Source organism: Suncus etruscus, chromosome 15, assembly GCF_024139225.1.
Source record: "Suncus etruscus isolate mSunEtr1 chromosome 15, mSunEtr1.pri.cur, whole genome shotgun sequence".
In the NCBI taxonomy this organism is placed as follows: Eukaryota; Metazoa; Chordata; class Mammalia; order Eulipotyphla; family Soricidae; genus Suncus; species Suncus etruscus.
Window position 1 is genome coordinate 52,931,476 of NC_064862.1, and position 23,382 is coordinate 52,954,857.

Genomic DNA, 23,382 nt, shown 5'->3' on the forward strand with positions numbered 1-23,382 from the left:
TGTATACTATGGCTCTTTGCCAAGTTTGGATTTTGTTCTGCTGCTTCTGAGGAGGGACCTCTGAGGAGAGATCTCTGACCAAGGAGTCCCACCCCCAGGCTGCGTCATCCCATCTCCCATCCCTCGGAAACAACTGCACGGGCCAGTGAGCTGGGGGGGGGGGGAGGGACACCCGTGTGTCATATGTTGTGTCACATCTTGCCGTTAGTTCTTAGTGTGGAGGACACAGCACACCCTCGCCATCACTGCAGGATTTTTACCCTCACTCAAAATGTCAAAATGCAATATGTGTTTAATATATTATTGTTAAATATATTGTTAAAAATATTGTTAAATATATTATTGTTAAAAATTATATGCTTTTGTGTGAGTGTCTGTTTTGGCAGGTCACCACGTGATGTGGCTCTCTGATTCTCACAGTTTAAAATTTTGGCTCTTTGTGTTGAACTTGTTCACCACTCCTGGTCTGAGGCCTGGAGAGAGATGGGCTGGGTCGTGTACTAGAAACAGGTGGCATCTTATCCACTATATTTGGCACGTCAGTTCCGATCCTTTGGCAAAGGCCCACACCAATGTCCTAGTATTATCCCAAGAATTAAAATTAAAGACACAGTCAGATGAAAGAGACAGATAGCACCTTTGGGCCAACTCTGAAAGAGAGATAAGACACTGAGATCAGTGATATAGTGCCCAGGAAATGAGGAGCTTCAGAAATGAGGAACCCTGCTGCCCTCTTACCAGGGTTCAGCCTGTGATTCTAGGTTCTGCTGTGATTCTAGAAACATAAAAAAGGGCTCAGCACACTTCACTGTCCCCCACTAGTGACACCATAGGCCCCCTGAACCCTGCACAATCTCTGCTATTGGAGGGATCTGAGGCTGGAAGGGTTCTGTTCCTGGGACCAAAGACCACAAAGATCTTTCCACATCACCACTACTTTTTTTGGCAGCACCCCCAGATCAGGAAAGCCCTAAAGCCTGATACTCAGCGAGGAAGACTAGAGAAGACGTGAAACAAAGACACTGTGAATACCGCCCTGGACCAAGCTGTTGAGGACAACATAGGCAGAACCAGAACCAGCCTTTAAGTCATGTAGCCAGAGCAGAAGACAAATGATCTCACATTTTTGTGGGCCACAGAGAAATAAAGCAAATAAAAACTTGTCTTTGAGCTGAGATTGCGGGAGTGAGATGACAGGAGGTCAGCATATTCCGGGGAGGAGGTTGCTGGAGACTCCATGGATTATGTTGGTATTTCACCCATAGGTGTGGCGTGATCATAAAATATATGGACAGGAAGGATGACATTTCACTCCTAAAACTGTCTTGCAAACCAATAAAACACAGACCCAAAGCAAAAAGGTTTGGAAGGGTGGTTCTGAGAAGACTAGAACATGGGGTTCAGGTGGAGGGGAACTCTGGGAGTGCCGCCATTTGCCTGTCCCTAGAAACAGGCCAGATCTGTGGCTGGGCTGGGAGCCAGGCAGCTGGTGTCCACAAGAATGGTGGGCAGTAGAATGAAGTTGTGTGTGTGTGTGTGTGTATGTGTGTGTGTGTGTGTTTGAGAGAGAGAGAGAAAGAGAGAGAGAGAGAATATGACCCTTGTGGTCCTCACCTCGGATGGTGAGTGTACTAGTAGAACTCTTGGTGGGGGTGCCTGCATCGCTGGCTACCACCCGCAGCTGGTACTGGGCAATGCGCTCACGGTCCAGCTCAGCTGTGGTCAGCACTACACCAGTGGTGCTATTGATGACAAAGTCCATGCGGGGCATGCCTACACGCATGCGGTAGGACACCAGCCCGTTCAGGCCCTCGTCCAGGTCGATGGCCACCACCTGCAAGGGAGGAAGAACTCAATGGCTAGGGGGCATACCAGGGCCAGATGTCTCCAGAGAATGCTCCCTGCTGCCCACCTCTCCATCTCCTACCCACCCACTGCAGTGTCACAAGACACTTCCCTGCCAGGTGCTCTGGGTGGTGTCCCAATGCCCTGGCATCACGGGGGTGCTGTGGAAGCTGTATTCCAGGGTCCAGGCCCACAGGGTTGACTCTTCTTCCAGACTTTGGTCTGTGTATTGGGGAAGCCTCAGAGATGGCTCCTGAGGTCAGAGTCCCTGCATCCCCAGATCAGCCCCCACCCAGGCATCTCTCTGGCTGAGTACCATTGCCTTCCGCCAAGCCCTTCAATCCTGTCTAGGGCCCATTTGTTGGGATCTCCTTCAGGCTCTGTGGAGAGGGTCAGACAACAAGGTGGTACCAAGCAAGATCTGGTTCTTTTCTTGGGTCTTTCCAGATCAACACCCTGAAGTGTTTGGGGTCCTGGTGGTACAAGAGACAGACTCAAGGCCTCACTTGAGTCTTGGGCTTTGCTCTGCTCAAGGGGCTCTGCTCTACTCTCTGGTCCCAAGATTTTGCTTCTCTTTTTAGGGGGTATTGGACCACAGATGGTCTTGCTCAGGGGTGATTTGTTCAGCCTCTGTGCTCAAGTGCTCACAGTAGTGCTGTGGGGTGAAGGGATAAATCTATAGTCCTGGTTGGGGTCAGCCTAGAATAAGTTTTTGTTTTGTCTTGTCTTTTTTTTTTATTTTTTTATGGTCATATGTTGAGATGCTCAGGGATTACTCCTGTCTCTGTGTTCCAAGATCACTCACTTCTGACTGGCCTCAGGGAGTATGTGGGACAACACATAAGATCGTGGATCCCCCTGCTGAGCATTTGGGGAACTGCTTTGTGCAGACACAGAATTCTCCCAATAACAGGCTGCTGGGGAGGGAACCCGGGCATGCAAAGTCTCACCCAGCCCAAGAACATCTCCTTTTTCCTAATTAAAAGTAAAAAAAAAAACAGACCCAGCATGAGAACAGATAATAAGAACATCTTTGGGGCTTGGTATTCCAACAGCCAGTCTTACTCACTGGGAATGGTTAAGGCCTGGACCCGATTTTCTCCAGCCACACCCACTGAAGTGACAGGATCCACATAGCAGAGCCATCAAGCAGATGCTTGGCAGGATTCGGGTTCCATATGGGATGCCGAGGATCAAAATGCAGGCTGGTAGGAACCAGGACAGGGGCGCAGAGGATTGAGGGGGGGACTTACCTGGTAGACAGAGACACCTGCGGGGGTGCCTTCCAGCACCTCGGCGATGAAAGGCAGGTTCTGAAAGGTGGGGTCATTGTCGTTGAGGTCCAAGAGGTTCACAAACACGGTGGCACTGCTGGTGGCCTTCAGAGGAGGCCTGCCACCTGGGAGAATGGGGGAGAGAGGGTGGCTGAGAGGAAGGAGAGAAGGGTGTGAGAGCCGGGGAACAGAGGGCATATTCTGTGACCTTCTTCCATCCTGCAAGGCTCCTCAGGAACACAGCTGGGGCCTCCCACTCCCAAAATCACTGCCTAGAGGAGCTCTGGGGAGGGCATGAACTGGGAAGGGGGTCTGATTCCACTGCTGGTAGGAGAAATATTCCAGAGACTTGATCTGTATATGGCCCTCCAGGTCTGAACCGCAATACTGGAAATGGATCCCGAGCCCTCCAGGAGTAAGCCCCTAGTAAGCAATGCTGGATGCATACAAACTTCTTTCCCCACCCACCAAAAGATGACACAGAGGTAGGTGTTTGCCTTGCACGCGGCCAACCTGGGACTGATCTAGGTTCGATCCCCAGCATATGGTCCCCCGAGACTGCCAGGAGCAATTTCTGAGCGCAGAGCCAGGAGTAACCCCTGAATGCTGCCAAATGTGGACCCCCCCCCCCCAAAAAAAAAGACACAGCAGGTCAGCCCAGCCTCGGGGAGCATGGCCATGAATGGGGGTGTGGCCATGGGGCATAACTACAGGACAGGGGATGTTCTCAGGGACATGGACGTAATATTGGGGTTGTGGTCTCAGGAAAGGCCTGGCCATGGGCAAGGCATGGTCTACAACAGGGGCGTGGCACGTACAGTCTGTGACGGACACAATGATCTTGCGCATCAGCTCTGCCTCCACAGGGTCGGGGTTCTCCCGGTCCAGCATGACGTGGGTGGTGCGGATTTTGCCAGTGCTGCTGTTCAGGCTATAGAACTTGTTGGGGGGCTCAATGCTGTACACCAGGGTGCCGTTCTCACCCAGGTCTGGATCCACGGCCACCACCTGCCAGAGAAGAGAGGGGTCACCCGTTCCTGAGCCCAGGTCAGAAGGAGCCCAGCTGCGTCCCAGGACCCGAACCCTCTAGGGAAGAGAGTCAGGGAATGGCCGCTCCTCTAGCTCCAGCTGGGACTTGGGTAGGGGTCGGGACGAAGAGGCTCAAATCAACCCTCCTCTGTGTCTCGATCCTGCAGAGCAGACCTGGGCAAGTCACTTTTCAGCCTCAGTCTCTGGAGTGGAGCCAGCAAGGGTCACCCCACCCAGCCACAAGGATCACACGAGCTGGCACATCTGACAGTGCTCGGGCACACATCAGCTCCTGCACCTCAGCACTGCTGGAGCCTTTCCCAGAAGGAGCAGCGACTCAGTCTGCCCAGAGTGTTTCTGAGGGTCAACGTGCTTTGGTCCTCCCCCAGGCAGGCTGAGAACAGGAAGGCTCCATCCGTGGCTGTGGGACTCTTTAGGATGGGGGAGGAATGTCTTGGGGGCATGGCTGAGCTGTTGTTGGGGCTTGAGAAAAAGGTAAAAGCCTTGATTTGGGGACACGGCAGTTAGTAGAGAAGTTAAGGCAGCTTCCTTGCATGCAGCTGACCCTGGTTCCATCCCTGGCACCACATATAGTCCCTCCCCCTAAATACTGCCAGGAGTGATCCCTAAGCACAGAGCCAGGTGTGATCCTGAGCACCAATGGGAATGGCCCCAAATCTCCAACCCTCACCCCCAAAGAAATCCTTGATTTGGGGTATGTGGTTGCTCATCAAGTCCTCCCTCCCCTCCCTTTCTTGTTTTTGATTTTGAGGTAATTTGAAAAGAATCACGTGTTTGTGATACCAGGCTGATGGGGTACATAAGGGAGTCCTGGATAAGTCTCCTGGATTGCAGGTGAGTCCCTGAGGGGGCAGTGATAGACTGAGGTGGGAGAGGCTTCAGGAGGAGCTGGGTGTCGCCAAGGAGCAAACACTGTTCCTAAGCGTAGGAGGAAGAGCTCATAAGAACCACCCCAGACACTCTGGGCCCAGGAACTTTCTAACCCCTGTGAGCCCCTGAGCACCTTCCACAAAGGGGTGCCTGACCTGGCTGGGGGCCCTCTTGGGGCCCAGCTCTCCCTAATTCCCAGGTTGGAGGGGATTTGGCAGGCGGGCACCAATTCAATCAGACCAGCAGCAGGCAGAACTCCCTCCCCAGGGCACCCAATATCGCCTGCCTTGCTGCCAAGGACCAAGACCAGGGTGGTCCGGGCAGATAGGTGGGTATAGGGCACAGTCCCCAAGGCCCATTCAGGCAGGGTCAGAGCCACGATTAACTTCAGAGTGTAGGACTGTCACCACCTGGCCCCGTTGCTCCTTCATCACCTGCACTGGAGTCTTATGTGCTTCAGCCACGGAATGAGCCTGTCCCTGGCGGACTTCTCAGTTGCTGTGTCTGGGGCTGCCAGAGCGGAACAGACAGATGGATTGCCCCAGAGGCCAAGGACCTCACAGTGGCCTCTGTCTCATCAGGGAGGCAGACCTGGCCCCCACTACCTCCCTTCCTGGAACCCCTCACTGTACCACGGGCTTGCTGCCTCAGTTTCCCCAACCTCGCCAGTGAAGACGCAGGTATCCCATAGTTGGCTTTTGGGAACACTGAGGCACCAGTAACCTGCCAGCTTTGCATTTCTCCAAGGAGCCTTTTGACAGCCAGGAGATCCTGCACACCCCACTTTCCTGGATGGGGAAACAGAGGCACGGAGCAGACCAGTAGTCTGTTGTGGAGGATCCTGAGGTTAGTGTCACACAGGGTGCATCTCTCTGTCCTCTTGCTACACCCCCAGGCCTAGAGTACCCACTATGACTGTTTCCCAGGGACCCCCGCTGCAGTGGACCCTGGATTTTGGCTGTGGATCACTCCTAGATCGGGGTCCCTGCCAGGCAGTTGTGCAGAATCACACCACTTTGGCCTCATTTATTTCCCATTTCACGCCCATCATTTTTCTCCTGGCCTGACGGGGAATAATTCTCTCCCTCTCCCCTCTCCTTTATTTTGCTGGAGGGCTTTGAAAGGCTCTAAATCAATGCCCATAAGCCAGGTCCTTGAAGGAGGCTGTGGGAGCGGTCATGGGGGGTGGTGGTGGTGGAGGAAGTGGAGGGGCTCAGCCAAAGTCTCAGGAGGAAGCAAAGGGGAGGGGGCAGGCCCTGGGTTGGAGGGACCCTTGGCACACACACAGACCCCCCCCCCCACAGCCTCCCTATACAAGAGGCAGGAACACACTGTCTCACATGTACTTGAAAGGGAGGGACTCTGGGGTACCTCTGAGCCTCAGACCCAAGGGCACCCATCCCCAGCAGAGGGGAGAAAACCCTGAAAGTCTCCTCAGTTTCCTTGGCATAGAGGACTTTAGAGCAGTGTAGGAGGGTGAGGAGGAGAGGGGAGGCTGCCTGCTGCTGGACAAGACTAAGTAGGAGGATGCCAGCTTTTCATGAGGCTGACCAGGATTGAATTCCCAGCACCCCATATGCTCCCGAGAACTGCCAGGAGTATTCCCTGAGCACAGAGATCTGAGCACTGCCAGCTATGGTTCAAAAAATAAAACCAAAAGACAACTTTCATTCACAAACACTTTTGTTGTTTTGGGCCACACTTGATGGTGCTCAGGGCTTATTCCCTGCTCTGTGTGGTGGGGTGGGTCTGCGTTGTGCTCAGGGAGCCTGTGGTGCCAGGATCAAACCCAGCTCTCCCACATGCAAAACACATGCTTGGTCCCTGTGTCATTTCCCGGCGACGTTCACAAGCCACCATTCACAAGTGTTCCTGGTGAGGAGGACACTTGGGGTTCCCCAGGGGTGCAGGAGGCTTTGACTGGTGCTGACTGACAACAGAGCTGTCTGGGCACATTCTGCTGCAATTCAGCTGCCAGGAACTGATGGACCCATTTTCTATCTGAGAAGGTTGTGGGGCAGGAGGCAAGAGTGAGTTTCTTTTCCTGGGCCACAGGACAGGGAACTAAAGTTTAGGTGACTGGATTATTAGTACATACAGCCTGCTGCCGAGCAGGCACCTGTACACACACACACACACACACACACACACACACACACACACACACACACACACATACCACTCACATAATCACATTCACACACGTATATATGCAGCCACAACCCCCAGCTCTGAACAGGGCAGAGCTTTAGAGGCAGGGCAGTGTGGGGCCGTTTCAGGGGAAAACCGGGAGAGGATGGGGCAGCCTGGGAAGAGCAGGGCCAGAAGGGGGGTGCCAAGGAATGAGGCTCCCCAGGCACTCGTGTGGTGAGCGAGCACACAAAAATGGAATCCAGAGTGTGTGTGTTGGGGGAAGGCGGGCAGTGAGGTGGGAGACAGCTGAGGGGTGGTGTGTCCCACCCTGGGCTTGAGGCTTGACCTCACACTAGACTGCACCCCCTCACACACAAGGCCTGGCCTCAGAAGGACCCTTAGATGCCCCTGGACTCACACCCCTTTGATATCTATGGACACCTGCACACATGGGCAAACCGGAAAATTCCCACACAGGAAGACCCTGGGTGCACTTCAACCCTCTGCTTGGGTGGTACCGGGGAGGATGGACTCCTGGGAGGGCTGCAGTGACAGAAGGGGTGAACAGGAGGTATGGGGGGTAGGGTGGAGCTTGTGCAGAATGAGGGAGGGGTCAATCCCTGGATGGAGAGGAGAGAAGAGGGGAGGGGAGATGAGAGTGGGGGAGGAAGGGAGGTAAGGGAGGAGAGGTAAGAGAGGGGAGAGGAAGAGAGTGGGAGTCCTGGGGCAGTGCTGCAGGCAGAACTAGCTTCCCTTTTTGGTGGGGTATCAGAATCCACAACCCAATCGCCCTGTGTCTGGTAGCATCTCAGATCCTTGTCCTTTATGCACGGGGGGGGGGGGGCCCTGGGTGGGCAGCTGGGCAGCAGTGCCGCTACTCACTGTGGTTACGTCCGAGTCCGGGGGTGTCATCTCCACCAGGTTTATGTAGTAAGGGGCATCCTTCCACGTAGGGGGGTTGTCATTGATGTCCAGAAGGGTGACGTTAACCTGTGGGGCCACCAGGGGGCACTGTAAAACATGCCTTGCAGAGGGTCAGAGTGGGGAGATCTGGGGAGGGGGTCGTGGGGGGGGGGCCTCAAGTTCATTCATTTCACCCCCAGACCTGGCCAGAGCTCCCCAGGCCGGGAGGAGCTCTAGGGCCCTTAGACAGTGGAGGGTATCATGGGGGAGGGGGTTGCAGAAAGGACACCTTAGTCCTTCCTGAGACCAAGACTTAACCCGCCCCGGCGGAGTGGAGGCTGAAGGTGATTGACAGGGCGCAGGGGGTTTGGGCTTTGAGCTCTGCTCCAGGCTCCACTCCTAAGAGTCCCTTTAGCTACAAGCCAAGCAATTTCCCTGCTCACCTGTCACCCAGGTAAATTATTTATGGGCTCTAAATCCTTCCCGCAGGCACCTCTCAGGACTGAATAGGGCACCGGGGACTTTCTGCCAAGTGTCTGGCCAAGTGCTATCAACGCAGCCTCTCTGCTGGGCAAGACGGTGGTGGTGGGGGGTGCCGATGACAATGGAGAGAGGGTGGAAAAGAGACTCTGGGGATCCAGAGGGTCCCTACTGTGACCCCCTGTTGCCCTTCTCTGGGGGTCACAGCCCTCCAGCAGAATCCCAGAAAATGAGAAAACTGAGTCCGGGGACAGAGCAGGCAGGGTGTTTGCTAGCCTTGTTCATGATTGATCTAAGTTTGAGGTCCTGAGTTCCATTAGGAGTAATCTGGGTGCAGAACCAGGAATGAACCCTGAGCACTGCTGGGTTTGACTCCCAAAATAAATAAAAGTTTGAAAATAAGTTTTTTTGGGGGTGGAGAGATAGTAAAGTGGGTAGGGAGAGGTAGGGCCTGGGGGTGAGGGAGAACCTAGGAGTAAGGTAAGACCCAGCGCTTGCAGCCCTGGTCTGATCTGAGCTCGAGGTACAGGAGTACCTGCCCCTTCAGCACCCCCTCCCTGCCCCACTTCAGGACCCAGGAGTTGGCCCCACCACCCGGCACTCACGGTGGCAATGCCAGTTTTCTGGTTGTGGCCCATGCCGCCATCCACAGCACGCACGATGAGGATGTACTCAGACTTGGCCTCCCGGTCCAGCAGGGAGGTGGTGGTGAGTTCGCCTAAGGGGAGTGTATAGAGAAAAGGGGGGCATGGATTCAGGGAAGGGGTGTGGGAGGGAGCCAGAGAGAGGGAGGGAGATGGGGGAAAGGTATAATGCAGGGAGAAGCAATGGGGTGCTTCATGAGCATCTGTGTGCACATGGAAGTGCGTGTGCATGAGAGTGTGTGTACATTGTCTCTGTGTGTGCTGGCAATGGAGAGCTGGACCTCCTGGAAGAAAGAGAATGAGGACCCCGAGCCGAGATGTGGGCTGAGGCTGCCTTGGACCCTGGCAAGTGACCAGATACCTGTGGTGTGACCGAGGACTAGATACTTAAATCCCTGGCATCTGCTTTCTCCGTCATAATAGAAAGATGGTAAGCCAGAGGGTGTGAGGCCCTTCTCCCCACCAATGCCTCCTCACCCACTTCCTGCCCTTTCGGCCTATTCTCTGGCTTGCACAGAGAGGTGTGGGGGGCAGGCAGAGAGGGAGTGGGTGAAAGTCAGGTCCCTATTTACCAAGGTTCACCCGCCAAGCCACGCTCCTAGCTGGGCCTGTGTGGATTCACTGGCAGGGTGAGGAAGAAATCAATCTCGAAAAAGTTTTAGACATGAACTTGTCGACGTGACAGATGGAACTTCCTGGCTAGGAAATTAGATCCAATTAAGGCTTCTCTAAGTAGCATGAGCTGGTCTGAGCTAGAGGCTCCAAGGAAAAGGAGAAGGCGCTTTGGAGTGGCCTCAGCAGCAGAGTTTAGGCAGTCAGAGCACAACTGGGTCCTTACTCAGGGCCCCAGGGTGGAAACGAGGTTGGATATCACTGTGCTCAGTCACAGGAATTGAGTTTGCACATGTAGCAGCTCTGATAGCTTCTTCCCTATTAAGAAATGGGAATTTGGGACCGGAGAGATAGCATGGAGGTAAGGCGTTTGCCTTTCATGCAGGAGGTCACCGGTTCAAATCCTGGTGTCCCATATGGTCCCCCGTGCCTGCCAGGAGCAATTTCTGAGCCTGGAGCCAGGAATAACCCCTGAGCACTGCCAGGTGGACCCAAAAACCACACACACACACACACACACACACACACACACACACACACACACACACAAGAAATGGGAATTTGGGGGCTGAAGTGATAGCGTAGCTATAAGGCATTTGCCTTGCACAGGGCTGACCTGGAGAGCCATGAGTAACTCCTGAGTGCCTTCAGGTATGTCCCCAAAACAAACAAAAAGAAATTTGAACCAGAGCAATAGTACAGCAGGGTGGGCATTTGCCTTGCATGCAGCTGACCTGGGTTCAGACCCCAGCATACCATAGGGTTCCCCAATCCCAAGGTGTGGTTTCTGAGGGCAGAGCCAGGAGTAATTGTGACCACTATTGGAAGTGGTTAGGAAGGAAGGAAATGAAGGAAGGAAGGAAGGAAGGAAGGAAGGAAGGAAGGAAGGAAGGAAGGAAGGAAGGAAGGGAGGGAGGGAGGGAGGGAGGGAAGAAGGGAGGGAAGGAAAAGGGAGGGAGGGAAGGATGAAAGGAAGAAGGGAGAGAGGGATGGAGGAAAAGAAAGAGGGAGGGAAGGAGGGAAGAAAGGGGAGAAAGGAAGAAAGCAAGAAAGAAAGAGAGAGAAAAAAGAAAGGAAAAGAAAGGAAAGGAGAAGGAAGAAAGGGAAGAAGGAAGGAAGGGAGAGGAGGGAAGGAGGGAGGGAAGGAGAGAGGGAAAGGGAGGGAAAAAAGGAAGAAGGGCAGGAAGAGGAGGAAGGAAGGAAGGAAGGAAGGAAGGAAGGAAGGAAGGAAGGAAGGAAGGAAGGAAGGAAGGAAGGAAGGAAGGAAGGAAGGAAGGAAGGAAGGAAGAGGTACAGGGAAGAGACTGACACCCAGGCAAAGAAGGTCTAAGGGAAGATTCAAAACCTCATCCTGTGAACAATGATTTAAGTGTTGGACAACTCCAAGAAAGTTCTGTTTCAATGACCTGAATCTACTCAACAGCCCTCATACAAACTTTACTTTGCAGGCAGGGAAACCAAGGCACACACTGTATTAAGAAGAACAAAGGTTCATGAATGGGGTTTAGCAGCAGCAGGATGGGCACACTTGGGGCTGCAGAAAGGCATCCCTAGGGATAAACATTAGCCAGCTGTATAGAACAGGTGCTTTTGAAATGCAACAGGACATGTCATCATTGAGCAACAACCTATTCTTTCAGGGATAAACACACATTATGATTTGGGGCAAGGTAAGAGCAATAACTCAAATTAATGTTTCAGGGAGAATACCAGCTCCAAACAGGCTTGCATAAAAACTAGGGTCCCTGGGGCCGGAGCAGTGGCATCAGCGGAAAGGTATCTGCCTTGTGTGCGCTAGCCTAGGATGGACCGTGGTTTGATCCCCAGCATCCCATATGGTCCCCCAAGTCAGGATTTCTGAGCGCATAGCTGTCTACGGCCATACCACCTTGAATGCGCCCAATCACGTCTGAGCACATAGCCAGGAGTAACCTCAGAGTGTCACTGGGTATGGCCGAAAAACCAACAACAACAACAACAACAAAAACAAAAAAAAACTAGGGTCCCTGGTCCCCACACTTTACAGGAACATGGTTCAATGGTAGAGCACATACCTCGGGTATATGAGAGTGAGCTCAAATAATGGGAGAAGGAAAAAGAAGACTGAGCTAGAGTAGGATAGGCACATGGCCAACCTCGGTTCAATCCCTAAGCACAGGGCCAGGAGTAAGCCCTGAGCACAACTAGATATGGCCCCAAACTTCTCTATCCCCATAAAAGAGGGTTCCCTGGGAAAGAAAGATATGGGTTGATCCTAGTTGTGTCTAGAGTGTATGGAGAAAAGGGCAGAAGGCAGGACAGACCAGGACTCACCAGAGCGGGCATTGATCCGGAACTGTGAGGACCCCTCCAGGGAGTAGATGATCGACTCCTGGCCATACTCCCGGGAGCGGTCCAGGTCGGTGGCATTGAGAAACAACACAGTAGCGCCTGGTGGGGAACACAGGTAAGTCAGGAATCAGGCAGTGTAAGGCAGAGGGAGTCTGCCTGCCATGGTGCCCCAGAGACCAGGACCTCTGCTCTCTACAGGGCCCAAGATTCTGCAGAGGGGTGCTGGGCTCCCTTTCCTCTGAGCACTCCAGCATCACTGCACAGAATGATCTGGTAGCTTTCAGCTGGGCCGTGAAAAGGAAGCAACCTGAGGGTAGATGCACTGATCTGACCTGAATCCCTCTCATTCTCCAAGGCTCTTGTAAGGGACTAGACTCTCTCTTCACCATCCAGTGAAGGCTTTTATTTTCCTGTCCATCACTGAGATCCCTAGTCAGGGAACTGCCTTCCCAGCTGCCCCACAAGACCCAGAGAGTAGCCAGTTTGGGGCTGTATCTATACTAGGGGGCTGTATATAGATCAATATCTATGTTAGAGAACAGCATTTCTCCCAACTCAGAAGCAGGGGCCATGCCTGCATTTCTGGGACACACTCGAGTCCTCCCAGACCACCACCCCACCCTTACCTGCCATGATGTTCTCCAGCACTGAGACAAAGTAGGCAGGTTTGCTGAAGGTGGGAGGGTTGTCATTCTCATCCTGCAAGGCAAATGGACCAGCTGCAGGAGGGTCAGGCAAGGCGGGCACTGGGGTCAGCTGGACAGAGCCAACACCGAGACTGGAGCCTCAGTGTATGGCCAGGCTAGGAGCTACAGCACAAAAGGCAGGACAGCTGGGGGTCAGGAAGATGTGGTGGGGTCAGGAATGCGGGGTGGGGAACCAGAAAGATGGGGTGGAGATCAGGAATGCGGGGTGGGATCAGGAAGATGTGAGAGGAAGGATGGAGGCAGTGGGGAGTCCACCCCGATGTAGCTGCCCTGGCTCTCTGTGCAGGCCGCCATCTTGGTTACCCTATTTCCATAGCAGCCTCTTCCTCAGCTCAGCAGCCCCCACATGGACACCTACTTACAACTTCCCTCATAGCTCTGTTGAGATGAAGGAGAATATGTGGGGGCCCCCCACCTCCATAGACAGGAGGGTGAGAGCCTCTCACCAAAACATGCTGATACACAGTGGCCAGGAGGGGTCAGGCATGTCCCAGAGTTGAAGCTGCAGACACATATGCACACATATATGCATACATGTACATATTTACATGTGCACTCACACACATATTCTCTCATACACATATGCAGGCTCATGTATGCACATGGGGGGGACTGCTCACTCTGCTCTCCCTGGCACCCGTGGGACTCCAGAGAACCCCATCCTGCCAGCAGGTGCGGTCCAGAAAGAACCGGAATTCCAGTCTAAACTTGGATGTCAGACAGTACCACGAAGCCTCTGCTCCCCAGTCCCCTCTCTCCTCAGTCCAGAGAACGGTGCTCAGGTTCTCATGATTCCCCATGTTCCAGTAACATTCCTGTCCTCCCCTGGCCGTAGCTCCGTTTCTGTGGGTATCTGAACCTTCCGCATGGCTGCAGTCTGCGACACTGAGAATGTCAGTGACGAAGCGTGAGGCAGACCCATGTTAGCAGCTATATTTCCCTGGCCTGGCTCACTATTAGTTCTTGCTCAGTAGTTCTCTCCACAAAAGCTGATTGTCCCCTAATGGGAAATCCACAACTGAGCTTGACTTCTTTATTAAAAACCAACAAGCAATGGAGAAGCCCCCCCCACCCCCATCCCCATTGCTCCATCTACCTCTCCCTGCCTTGCAGCAGCCCAGCAGGGCAACTGAGAGAAAAAGAGAAAAGGCCCTTGAGGGAGGGGGCAAGTGACAGCCACTTAAGAGCCATCCAGGTGGGAAATCAAGCCCAGCAGTGACCTTTTCAAGGGCTGTCCTTGGAAACAATCGGATCCTGGGGACAGAGCACCCCTCCTCCCCTTTCTTCCTCCTTCCTCTCCTTTCTGCCTCTCCTTGTCAGGAATAGCAGGGAGTAGCAGGGAGGGTGGAGGCCTTGCTTGATTTGGTGGTATTGGGGGAAACTAGAAACTGTCTTGCTAGACAGAAGTGGCCCTTTGGCCAGTCCACACATTGCTTGCTGAGTGGACAGGAGGCACATTCCTGCCCTCAACTCCTGCATATGGAGATCCCGCTGCTCCCTGGCATCAAAGCTCATGTTCCTGTCCATGCTTATTTGTTGGGGGTGAACTTGGACCACACTTGGAGGTGTTCAGGGATCACTCCTGGCAGGCTCGAGGGACCATATGCAGTGCTAGGAATTGAACTGGAGTCTGCTGAGTGCAAGACAATTACTTCCTCCATTGTACTACCTCTTCGAGCTCAGCAGGCCACTCTTACTTCCAGGAAATAAAAGGGATTTAGGGCCCTTCCAAGGGCCTATCTCTGCTGAAGATCCATTTGAGGCACAGAGAGAAACAGGCCTCCTCTAGTGCCTTCCTGAACGGAGACACAGATGAGAAAGGGGCTGGGGTTGGGGTGGTTCCTGGCACCAAGCTCCCAGGAGGGAAGAGCCCAGAGCAGAATCAGCACCCTCGCTTGACATCTGTAAGCACAGCAGCCTGGACCAACTCCATCAAGACTACCTAGTCCTAGAAAGAAGCCTGGGTGCAGGGACATGTCCCAAAGGGCTGAGCAGACACTGCAGGCAGGAGCCCAAGGCTCTATCTGGGGTGCCTCCTAGTCCCTCAAGCACTGAGTTGGGGGAAGCCCCTGGGTACTGACCCCCCAAACAAAAGAAAGCAGCTGGGAAATTCGTGAGACTTGAGAGGGGTTGTTCTAGGAAGGACAGGTGGGTGGCATGCGAGAGAACAGGAATCTGGATTTGGGGTCCACCAGATAGGGGCCAGCAGCAGCCACATTCCATCTGGGGTTCAGCTTTATGGAGTGTCTCTCTCTCTGCCCTACCTGAGCCCCAAAGCCTGGGGAGGGAATATAAACTCCTCTGTGTGAGGCCTGTGCTCAGCTAGGCAGTTCCCTGCTGTCTCTCGGGCACATCTGCATAATCACCAGGGCCCCCTTTCAGCCAGCAAGTCAGGGGTTTTACCCAGATAGGAACCCAGTGCATGCCCCCATGCTTGGCCTGCAGCCTCAGCCTAGGGTGAGAGAGAATAAGGCCAGACTCAGGGTAGCAAAGGTGGGACAGTAGGCCTCACGGCCCTGCAGCCCAGCAATGTCCCTCCTGAGCATCTGTTAGAGCGAGGCCTGAGGACCCATGAATGCCTGCACATGCATGAGGGGTGTCTCAGGGTCAGGGGAGAAGCTGAAAACAAGCAGCGCAGGGATGATCAGGGCTGCTGTTTTGGGCATGAAAGCCTTGAGAAGTAGTGCTTGTCCTGTCCCTTCTGCAGGGCTTGGTTCAGGCCTGTTGAGGTCTCCAGAGGAGAGGAAAGAGGATGTAAAAAATAGAAAGAGAGGGCTGGAGAAATAGCATGGAGGTAAGGTGATTGCCTTGCATGCAGAAGGGCGGTGGTTCAAATCCTGGCATCCCATATGGTCCCCCGAGCCTGCCGAGATTTCTGAACATACAGCCAGGAGTAACCCCTGAGAGCTGCCGGGTATGACCCGAAAACCAAAAAAAGAAAAAAAAAATAGAGAGTGAGCAAGTGAGCAAGTGAGAGATGGTGTGTGAGAGTGAGAGCAAGACAGAGGGATCAAGTGAGAGTAAGAGAGATAGAGTGGGGGACAGTGAGAGAGAGAGAAAAAGACAGTGAAAGAGCGGGACCAAGAGGGGAAGAGAGTGAGAGGGAGGGAGAGTATGTGGGAGAGAAATACTGCAATAATTTCCTTGACTGTTCTGGAAGGATGCAAGAAATAAAAGATCTCCCAGAGTTTACTTTTGGCTGGATCCCAGATCTGCTTCCCCATCAGAGGAGGCCCTGAGCAGGGCTCTGGAAGGCCAACCTTGGGCCTGGTCATCCTACAGGTCCAGCCCCAGTGCTCAGGAGCATTCCCACCGCCCCTGCTGTGCCCCCGACACTTACAAACACCTCAATGGTCACAGGGACAGTGCTGTTGAGAGGGGGGTTGCCAGCGTCCTTGGCCATGACGGTCAGGTAGATCAGCCCATTGGGGATCTGCTCGTAGTCCAGGGGCCGGCTCACACTGATCACTAGAATGAGGGGGCACAGTGGCAGGGTTTAGATGTTGTTCAACCAGGACTCTTCTCGGTGTCTGGTTACGGTAGGGGAGCCTGGTGGTCTGACCATTGCCAGCTCCCGCACAGAGAGCCTGTCCAGAGCAAGGTCTCTCACTGGGGCCACTTAGTTGCTACTTGTAGATTTGCCCAAAGTTACTCCTCCCCGTGAGTTGGGAAGGATTTCAGTCCCCGGCTGCTGCTGTGCCTCTGTCTGTCTATCCCCACTCTACCAGCAGTGCCAGTCAGTGCAGAGCTTCCCAAAGGCAGCAGAAAGTCTCTGTCTGCCCTCTGTGCCCAGCACCATACACCCTCCACAGACTCAGAGATCAGCCATCCAGTGCCTGGAGTGCCTCTGGCTTTTGCCTCTCTTCCTTTTCTCTCCTTCGCCTCTCTAATCTGACATTTAGGGTACAAAGCCACAGAACTCTGCCTGAAGGTGGGTGGAGACCCCTAGCACCCAAGGTAGAGAGAACAGATACCCCATCACTTCTCTCGGAGTTTCCCTGTGAGGTTCCCTAGGCTTAAATGGGGGTGCTGTTTTGGGGGAAGGCACAGAGGTTCAGGAGCAGGCTGTGGGGGGTCTAGCTAGCTAGCAGAGGCATTATCAACAGCAGTGGCCTAGGGGAGCATGGGACGGAAAAGAACAGGGGCCAAGGTGAGGAGACCAGGGTGAGAAATGATTCCACTGTTTACAGGGGAAGTAGCTCTGACAGCAGAATGGGGGGACAGTCCCCACACTTCTCCAAGTCGCAGTTCTTGGACCACATAGGGTAGAGCAGGAGGAAGGCAAGTGGGGCCCCACATTCTGCAATACTTAGTAGCTCTCTGCTTGGGGGTCTCTAACCCCATCTTCAGGTGTGAGGATTTCCTGAAAGGCAGGGGGCTGTCCAGAGGAGCCCTCACAGCTAGCCACAAGTGAGCACACATGTACACTGGTGGGTCACACTTGGATGTGGCTTTGCTAACACAAAATCTTTTGGATACACTCCCCAGAGTGCTTAGGGCAAACTCCTGGCTCTGTGCTAAACTCCTGGAGTTTAGGGGAACTATAGGAGGGCCCTGGTTCTAATCTGGCTCGAATACCGATGCAAAGCAAGAGCCTTATCTGCTAGACTAACACAAACTGCAGCAGGGCCCAGGGTCAGGCCAGAAGGGTCTGGATTGGAGAAACAGATGCTGTGAAGGCACAAACACATGTGTCATAAAGGAGAGAGTTGCCATAAAGAAGCCATGCCAAAGGGCTTTGGATACTGATTCTGTAGGAAAGAAGGTGTGGGGTCCTGTATACTCCTTTATTTGTTATTTGTGTATCCTCAGAGAGCTCCCAGAATGAGAAATTGATTCCCATCCCTTTCTCCCCTTTTGGGGGGAGATCTTGGTAATATTTATCCACAGCAAATAATCCGCACAGACAGGAGGGTTAAGGGGTAAAAGGTTGGGCAAAGAGAGTCCTTTGTCAGCCTGCTGCTAGCTCCAAAAAACACCTGGAGCCACCCAGCCAACTCTGCCGAAAGACCCCCCAACACCTCGTCCCCAAACTATTTATTCTGCTCTCAACAGCGCCCCCACCTGGAAGGTCAAGGTGGGACAACAGGCAAAGAATAATCTTATGGAAATGTTTTCATATACAACAGAAGGTGCTGAGATAACAGGCGCAAGGTAGCCAAAAGCTCCAGGTGACCCAGCAGAATGCCTTCTGCTCTGGGCTCTGGATTTGTGTCCTCCCTTGCTCTTGGGGCTGTCCCTGAAGGGCTGTGGGCTCAGGGCAGAGGGACTAGGTCAAGACAGGACTGAGTCTAGACTATAGACTTCTAGACTCTAGAGCAACCCAGGCAAGGACACAGCCTGAGACGATTGCATGGGTCATGACTGGCACCCAGGGTGCACTCTGCCCCAGATTTACCCAACAGCTGGGGTGGGAATTACAGGTCCTGGGGCTCATAGTGATGCCAGAGGCTGCCAAAGGACCACCACCTGGAGACAGGGCTGGGCCGATCCCATCGGAGAGTTCCTAAGGTCAAGGCTGCTCCAGCCCACAGGTGTGAGTGTGTGTTCTGAGTGAACTAAGCACCCCCCGAACAGCACAGCCCTATCCCCACCACCAGCCCCCTGCTTTCGTGCATCTCACCTCCTTAGTCCCCCAGTGCCCGGCCCTCACGTACCTCCATAGCCTTCATACATGCTAATGTCAAAGTAGCTGCCGAAGGCAGAGGCATTGACGATGCTGTAGGTGATCTGGTTGTTGGGCGGAGAGTCCTCATCAGTGGCCTATGGACAACAGGGCAGAGAGGGGCCTTGAGCCAAACACAGCCAAACCCCAAAAAGGAGGAAGAGGGGAGGGGCCTTTTCTGACTGAGCCAGGCTCAGCCATAGCTAGAGAAGGTGGGAAGGGAGCCCACAGATGTGCCACGAGGGACATAGTCCAGCTGTCTGAGTGACCCTCACTGAAGCTCCCACATGTTCTTCCTACCCCGTCTGTCTCACAAAGGCACCCTAAGTGGGGAGTGCTGGCTCCCTCCTCTGCGTTCCTCTTTTAGGTCCCTCCTTCTGAATCTCTCCCTCCCTCTACCCCGCTCTGTCCCCCTGGGCCCCTCCCTCTCTCTCTCTCTCTGTCCCTTTGTGTCCCTTCCTCTGGGTGTTTCACTCTGGTGGGTGCCCATATGAAGTCTCAGGTTGGAGGCCAGACCATGGGGTGCTCACTGTGGGACCCCAAAACAAGAAACAAAAGCTTGCTTCTGGTATGCACTGTCCCTCAACCCTATTCTGAATTGGGATCTCCAGCTCATGCCCAGCAGCCCTGGAGAGCTTGGATGGGAGGAGGGGAAACTCCTCTCTCCAGGAGCAGCAAAGGGACATGCCAAAGGGGACACGAGGCTGTCCCGGGACTGAATGGGGCCATGCTAGCCCCACTTTGTTGTCTAGAGAGGGAGGTGCTCGGAGGACCCTCAACCTTCAGTGCCACGGGAATGGTGTACTTCCTGCAGCGAGTGTTGAAGAGGAGGAGGGTAGGGGTGGAAAGTGGGTGGCCAGGCCTCACTCACCCGAAGCCGCACCAGCTGCGTGACAGACGGCTCGTTCTCTCTCAGGGCGCCCACATAGGCGTCCTTCTGAAAGGTGGGCACGTTGTCATTGACGTCCAGCACGTTGATCCTGACACGGCCCGTGGTCTCCTCCCCACCACCGTCTCGGGCAATGATGGTCAGGGTGAAGCGCTGGATGAGCTCATAGTCCAGGCGGGCAATCAGCGTGATGAGCCCTATGTCCTTGTCCAGGGAGAACCTGCACCAGGTGGGAGAGGCAGGGCCAGGTCAACTCAGGCCAGGCTGCGGAGCTCGGTGGGCTCCACTGCTTAGACTGGGGAGGGGGGAAGCACAGGAAAGGGTTGAAGGCAGATTGGCCTGTTCTGCACTGCTGTCTGGGCCTAAGCCAGAGCTCAGAGGGCTGGGTCAGGCCCTTTGAAAGCTGGAGATGGTGGAGAGATGGTGTAAGATTAAGGTACTGGCCTGGCCTGTGGCAGACCCTAGTTCCATCCCCAGCACCACAGGGTCCTCACACTGAACCAACAGCCCAACTGACAGAGTCCCTAGGGAGGGACTTCTGGGCCATGTGGCCCAATTCAAGAAATAAGAGAAAGGACAGGAGAAGACAATTGAGATGAAGGCTGGAATGGAGGAGAGAACGGAGATAGGAAGGAAGGTGAGAATGGAGATAGGAATAGAGACAGGAGGACCTTTTTTGTATCTTTCTGTCTTGGCTTTTGGGCTACACCCTGTAGTGGTCAGGATTTCAGAAGCTGACCTACCTTCTGTATCCCACATGAGGTTGAAGAATAAGAGGCCCCATGAGAAAGGGTTGGCACTTAACCACAGCAAGGGATGGGGACAGACTGACATGGGGCAGGCCCAGAGGCAAGCCAAATTCACTTGGGGACCTCCAAACCCATGGGAAAGTTTCCAGGGGGTGAAGACCCTGCCATAGCCTGGCCTTGGGGACTCGGGACAGAGCTCAAACCTGGGCTGGCAGCTTTTCCTGTGGGACCACATGCCGTGGATCATATGGGTGAATCTCCTCAGTGATCCTGTATGAATGGGGGGCTCCTGAAGTGTGGGCACAGCTGGGGGGCTGTCTGGGTAAAACTGAGGATGTCCCTGCAGGTCTAAGGCATGCACTTGAGACATCAAGGGAACTCAGTTCCTACCAGCAGGACCAAATTTCTCACAGTATCACTGGCTGCTGAGGGCTTGCCCTTGGGCAGGGCCTGCCCAAATCTAAGCAGACAAGGTGTTCTGGCCTGGAAGTGACACAGGGACTGGGGGCCAGGGCCAGGGGTCAGGTATCGGGTGGGTCCTCACCGGTCAGGGTCATCACTGAAGAAGTAGCTGACTTCCCCAAAGGTGCCCACGTCATTGTCTGTGGCCTGTGAAAGGTAAGAGCAAGATTCATTACATCCAATCCTCCAAGGCTCCACTTCACTTTTCCAGCCCAGGTTGGAACTTTCTAGAACCCTAATCTGCCATTCTTTCATGGCTGTGGATCATATTAGTCCCAGGGCTGCTGGTGGAAAACCAGAGAGCATGGAGCAAAGGACGATTTTTTTCCCTTCACAGTAAAGGCGGCTCAGAAGCCTTTAGGTTTGGAGTGTAAATCTCCTTCAGGAAGCCAGGCCAAGTGGCTTATCCTCTCTTGGGAGCCCTGAGATGAGTGATGTGGGATTTACATGATGAGGGTTGAGTCATCCGGTGATTTGCCTCCAGTCCCCCAAATCTCCAAGATAGATGAGCTCCCCTCTTGGGGAGACCCTCGAGATATTTTCCCCAGCCTTCTGCAGCCATGGGAATAGAACCATGGTGTGCAGAGGGCAGGTAGGCATGGAGCTGGCGAGCGCCTGTGCTAGATCAGCTGCCTGCCCACCATTTCTGCAACAAGAGGCTGGAGAGGGGCTGTCTGCTGGTCTTGGTATCTCCTGGAGCTTGTTAGGATGAGACCTGGGTGCTTGGCTGGCAGTGATGCAGGGACCAGAAGGGACCATGGGACTGGGCCTGGCCAGAGTAGAAAGACAAAGGTGCCCTCAGAGGTGAGTCGGGGAAGAGCAGGCAAGTTCCTGGTGCTTCTGGGACCCCAGAAATTACTTTTTGTGTCACCCACAGGCTGGTTTGTACTGTCTTTTGTTACTTGCAGTCCAAAGGGACTGAAGGGCCAGAGGCTGTGCCAGAAGATGTACCCATGCTGCTTCATATCATGGCTTCCACAACCAGGCCACATGCATCTCCCACATGAACAGAACCAGGTCATGGAAGTTGAGGAGATAAGGGGTCAGAGGGAGCAGAAGCAGAGTAGGGTGGGGGCATCCCTGAATCCTAGCCCCTTACAAGGCCCTTCTCTGGCTTCTCTCTTCCCCGAGACCACTCAGGCTCTTGCATGGGCCTTTAGTGGCTGGATCTTTCGTTGTTGTTGTTTTTGTTTTGGAGTCACACATGGCAGCACACAGGGGTTACTCCTGGCCCTGCACTCAGAAATTACTACTGGCTGACTCAGGGGACCATATGGGATGCTAGGATCAAACCTGGGTCAGTCGTGTGTAAGGCAAATGCTTTCCAAGTTGTGCTATTATTGTTCTGCCCCTAGACTGGATCTTGGCATAGTGACAGCCACCATGGAGCTGAGTGATGCTGCCCACTCAACCCGAAGACCCAGACCCCTGCCCACAGGGACAGGTTGAAGGCTGGTATTGACAGGAAGCATATCCATCTTTCCTACCCACTCAGGGTGGTAGACCGAGTGGCCACTGCTCTCATTGTCAACACCAGCTTCTGTTTTGCTCTTTCATCTTATTCTTGCATTTCATGGAGGTTCAGTTTCTTTTGTGGCTCTTGGGTGCCCCCTGGCATTGATCACTCCTAGCTCTGAGCTTGAGGGAAACAGGCTAGTAGGAGTCAAATCTGGGTCTCCTGCAGACAAAGAATGCTTTTGGCCCCCACCGTGACCCTGGCCCCGGGTCCTCACTGACCCCACCCTGGGCCAACACCATTGACAAGGGAGGGCCTGTGAGTCCTTCAGTGCCACCGTGTTTTGACCGGATAAAATATGTCCATGGAGAAGAGGGCGGGGGAATGGGAATTATTCAAAGGCACAAAGCAGAATAATAAAAAGCTGAGAAGCTGCTGAAGGGGCATACGCTGTTCTCACAGGGACAGGAGTCAAGGGCTGATGCCAACTTGCAGGGGACCCCTGGGGGAACAGAGTCTGGGAGGAAGTATCGGCCCATCCCTGCTGCCCTGAGGAGCCCCCAGTGTCCTTGGGCTAGTCCTACCTCCAATGCACAGTTCCCCACAGCTCTACATACCAGCTGCTCGCCATTTTCTTTCACTCTGCAGACCCCATACCTGGCCCCTGTCTGTCTCATCTATCTTCCTCCCTGTCTTCCTCCCCTCCTGCCCTCCCCATATCCTGGGATAGCTGAGCTATGCCCAACACATATGACCCCATCCTGACTGCACCCCAGAATGTGCACTGGTGGCCAATGGCACACTTCCATTACCCTGGAACCCTGGAACTCAGCTCAAAAGCTCAGCTGGACACATGACCCATAGACACATTGCTTTTGTGTGTGGTTTATGTGTGTGTGGGGGGGGGGGGGGGTTTAGACCATGTCTGGCAAGCGCTCCTTGCTCTGTGCTCAAGGATCACTTAGTTTTTTTTTTTTTTTTTTTTGGTTTTTGGGCCACACCCTGTGACGCTCAGGGGGTTACTCCTGGCTATGCGCTCAGAAGTTGCTCCTGGCTTCTTGGGGGACCATATGGGACGCCGGGGGATCGAACCGCGGTCCGTCCTAGGCTAGCGCAGGCAAGGCAGGCACCTTACCTCCAGCGCCACCGCCCGGCCCCTCAAGGATCACTTATGATGGAACTTTTAGTTCCTAATATGGCACCATATGGGATGCCAGGAACAGAACCCGGGTTGGCTGTGTGCAAGGTAAGTACCTTCCCCTCTGTGTTGTCACTTGGGTCCCATTCACAGTGCTTTCCTACACTCCTGAGT

At 53.9% G+C, this 23,382-nt stretch overlaps 2 protein-coding genes across 2 annotated transcripts in view; one reads left to right on the forward strand and one right to left on the reverse strand.

Annotated features, from left to right (window-relative positions):
- Window positions 1–23,382, forward strand: part of SPOCK2 (SPARC (osteonectin), cwcv and kazal like domains proteoglycan 2) — an 836,669-nt gene that overhangs the window by 271,200 nt on the left and 542,087 nt on the right. The window lies entirely within an intron of this gene.
- CDH23 (cadherin related 23) overlaps window positions 1–23,382 on the reverse strand; it is a 343,293-nt gene that overhangs the window by 88,058 nt on the left and 231,853 nt on the right. The window contains exons 15-25 of the mRNA XM_049789257.1: window positions 20,697–20,761; window positions 19,386–19,623; window positions 18,507–18,612; window positions 16,190–16,317; window positions 12,769–12,841; window positions 12,125–12,241; window positions 9,161–9,273; window positions 8,055–8,162; window positions 3,938–4,127; window positions 3,099–3,244; window positions 1,615–1,834 (exon numbers count right to left, since the gene is read on the reverse strand). Of these exons, the coding sequence (XP_049645214.1) occupies window positions 1,615–1,834; window positions 3,099–3,244; window positions 3,938–4,127; window positions 8,055–8,162; window positions 9,161–9,273; window positions 12,125–12,241; window positions 12,769–12,841; window positions 16,190–16,317; window positions 18,507–18,612; window positions 19,386–19,623; window positions 20,697–20,761 (1,504 nt within the window). The remainder of the gene's footprint in view (window positions 1–1,614; window positions 1,835–3,098; window positions 3,245–3,937; window positions 4,128–8,054; window positions 8,163–9,160; window positions 9,274–12,124; window positions 12,242–12,768; window positions 12,842–16,189; window positions 16,318–18,506; window positions 18,613–19,385; window positions 19,624–20,696; window positions 20,762–23,382) is intronic.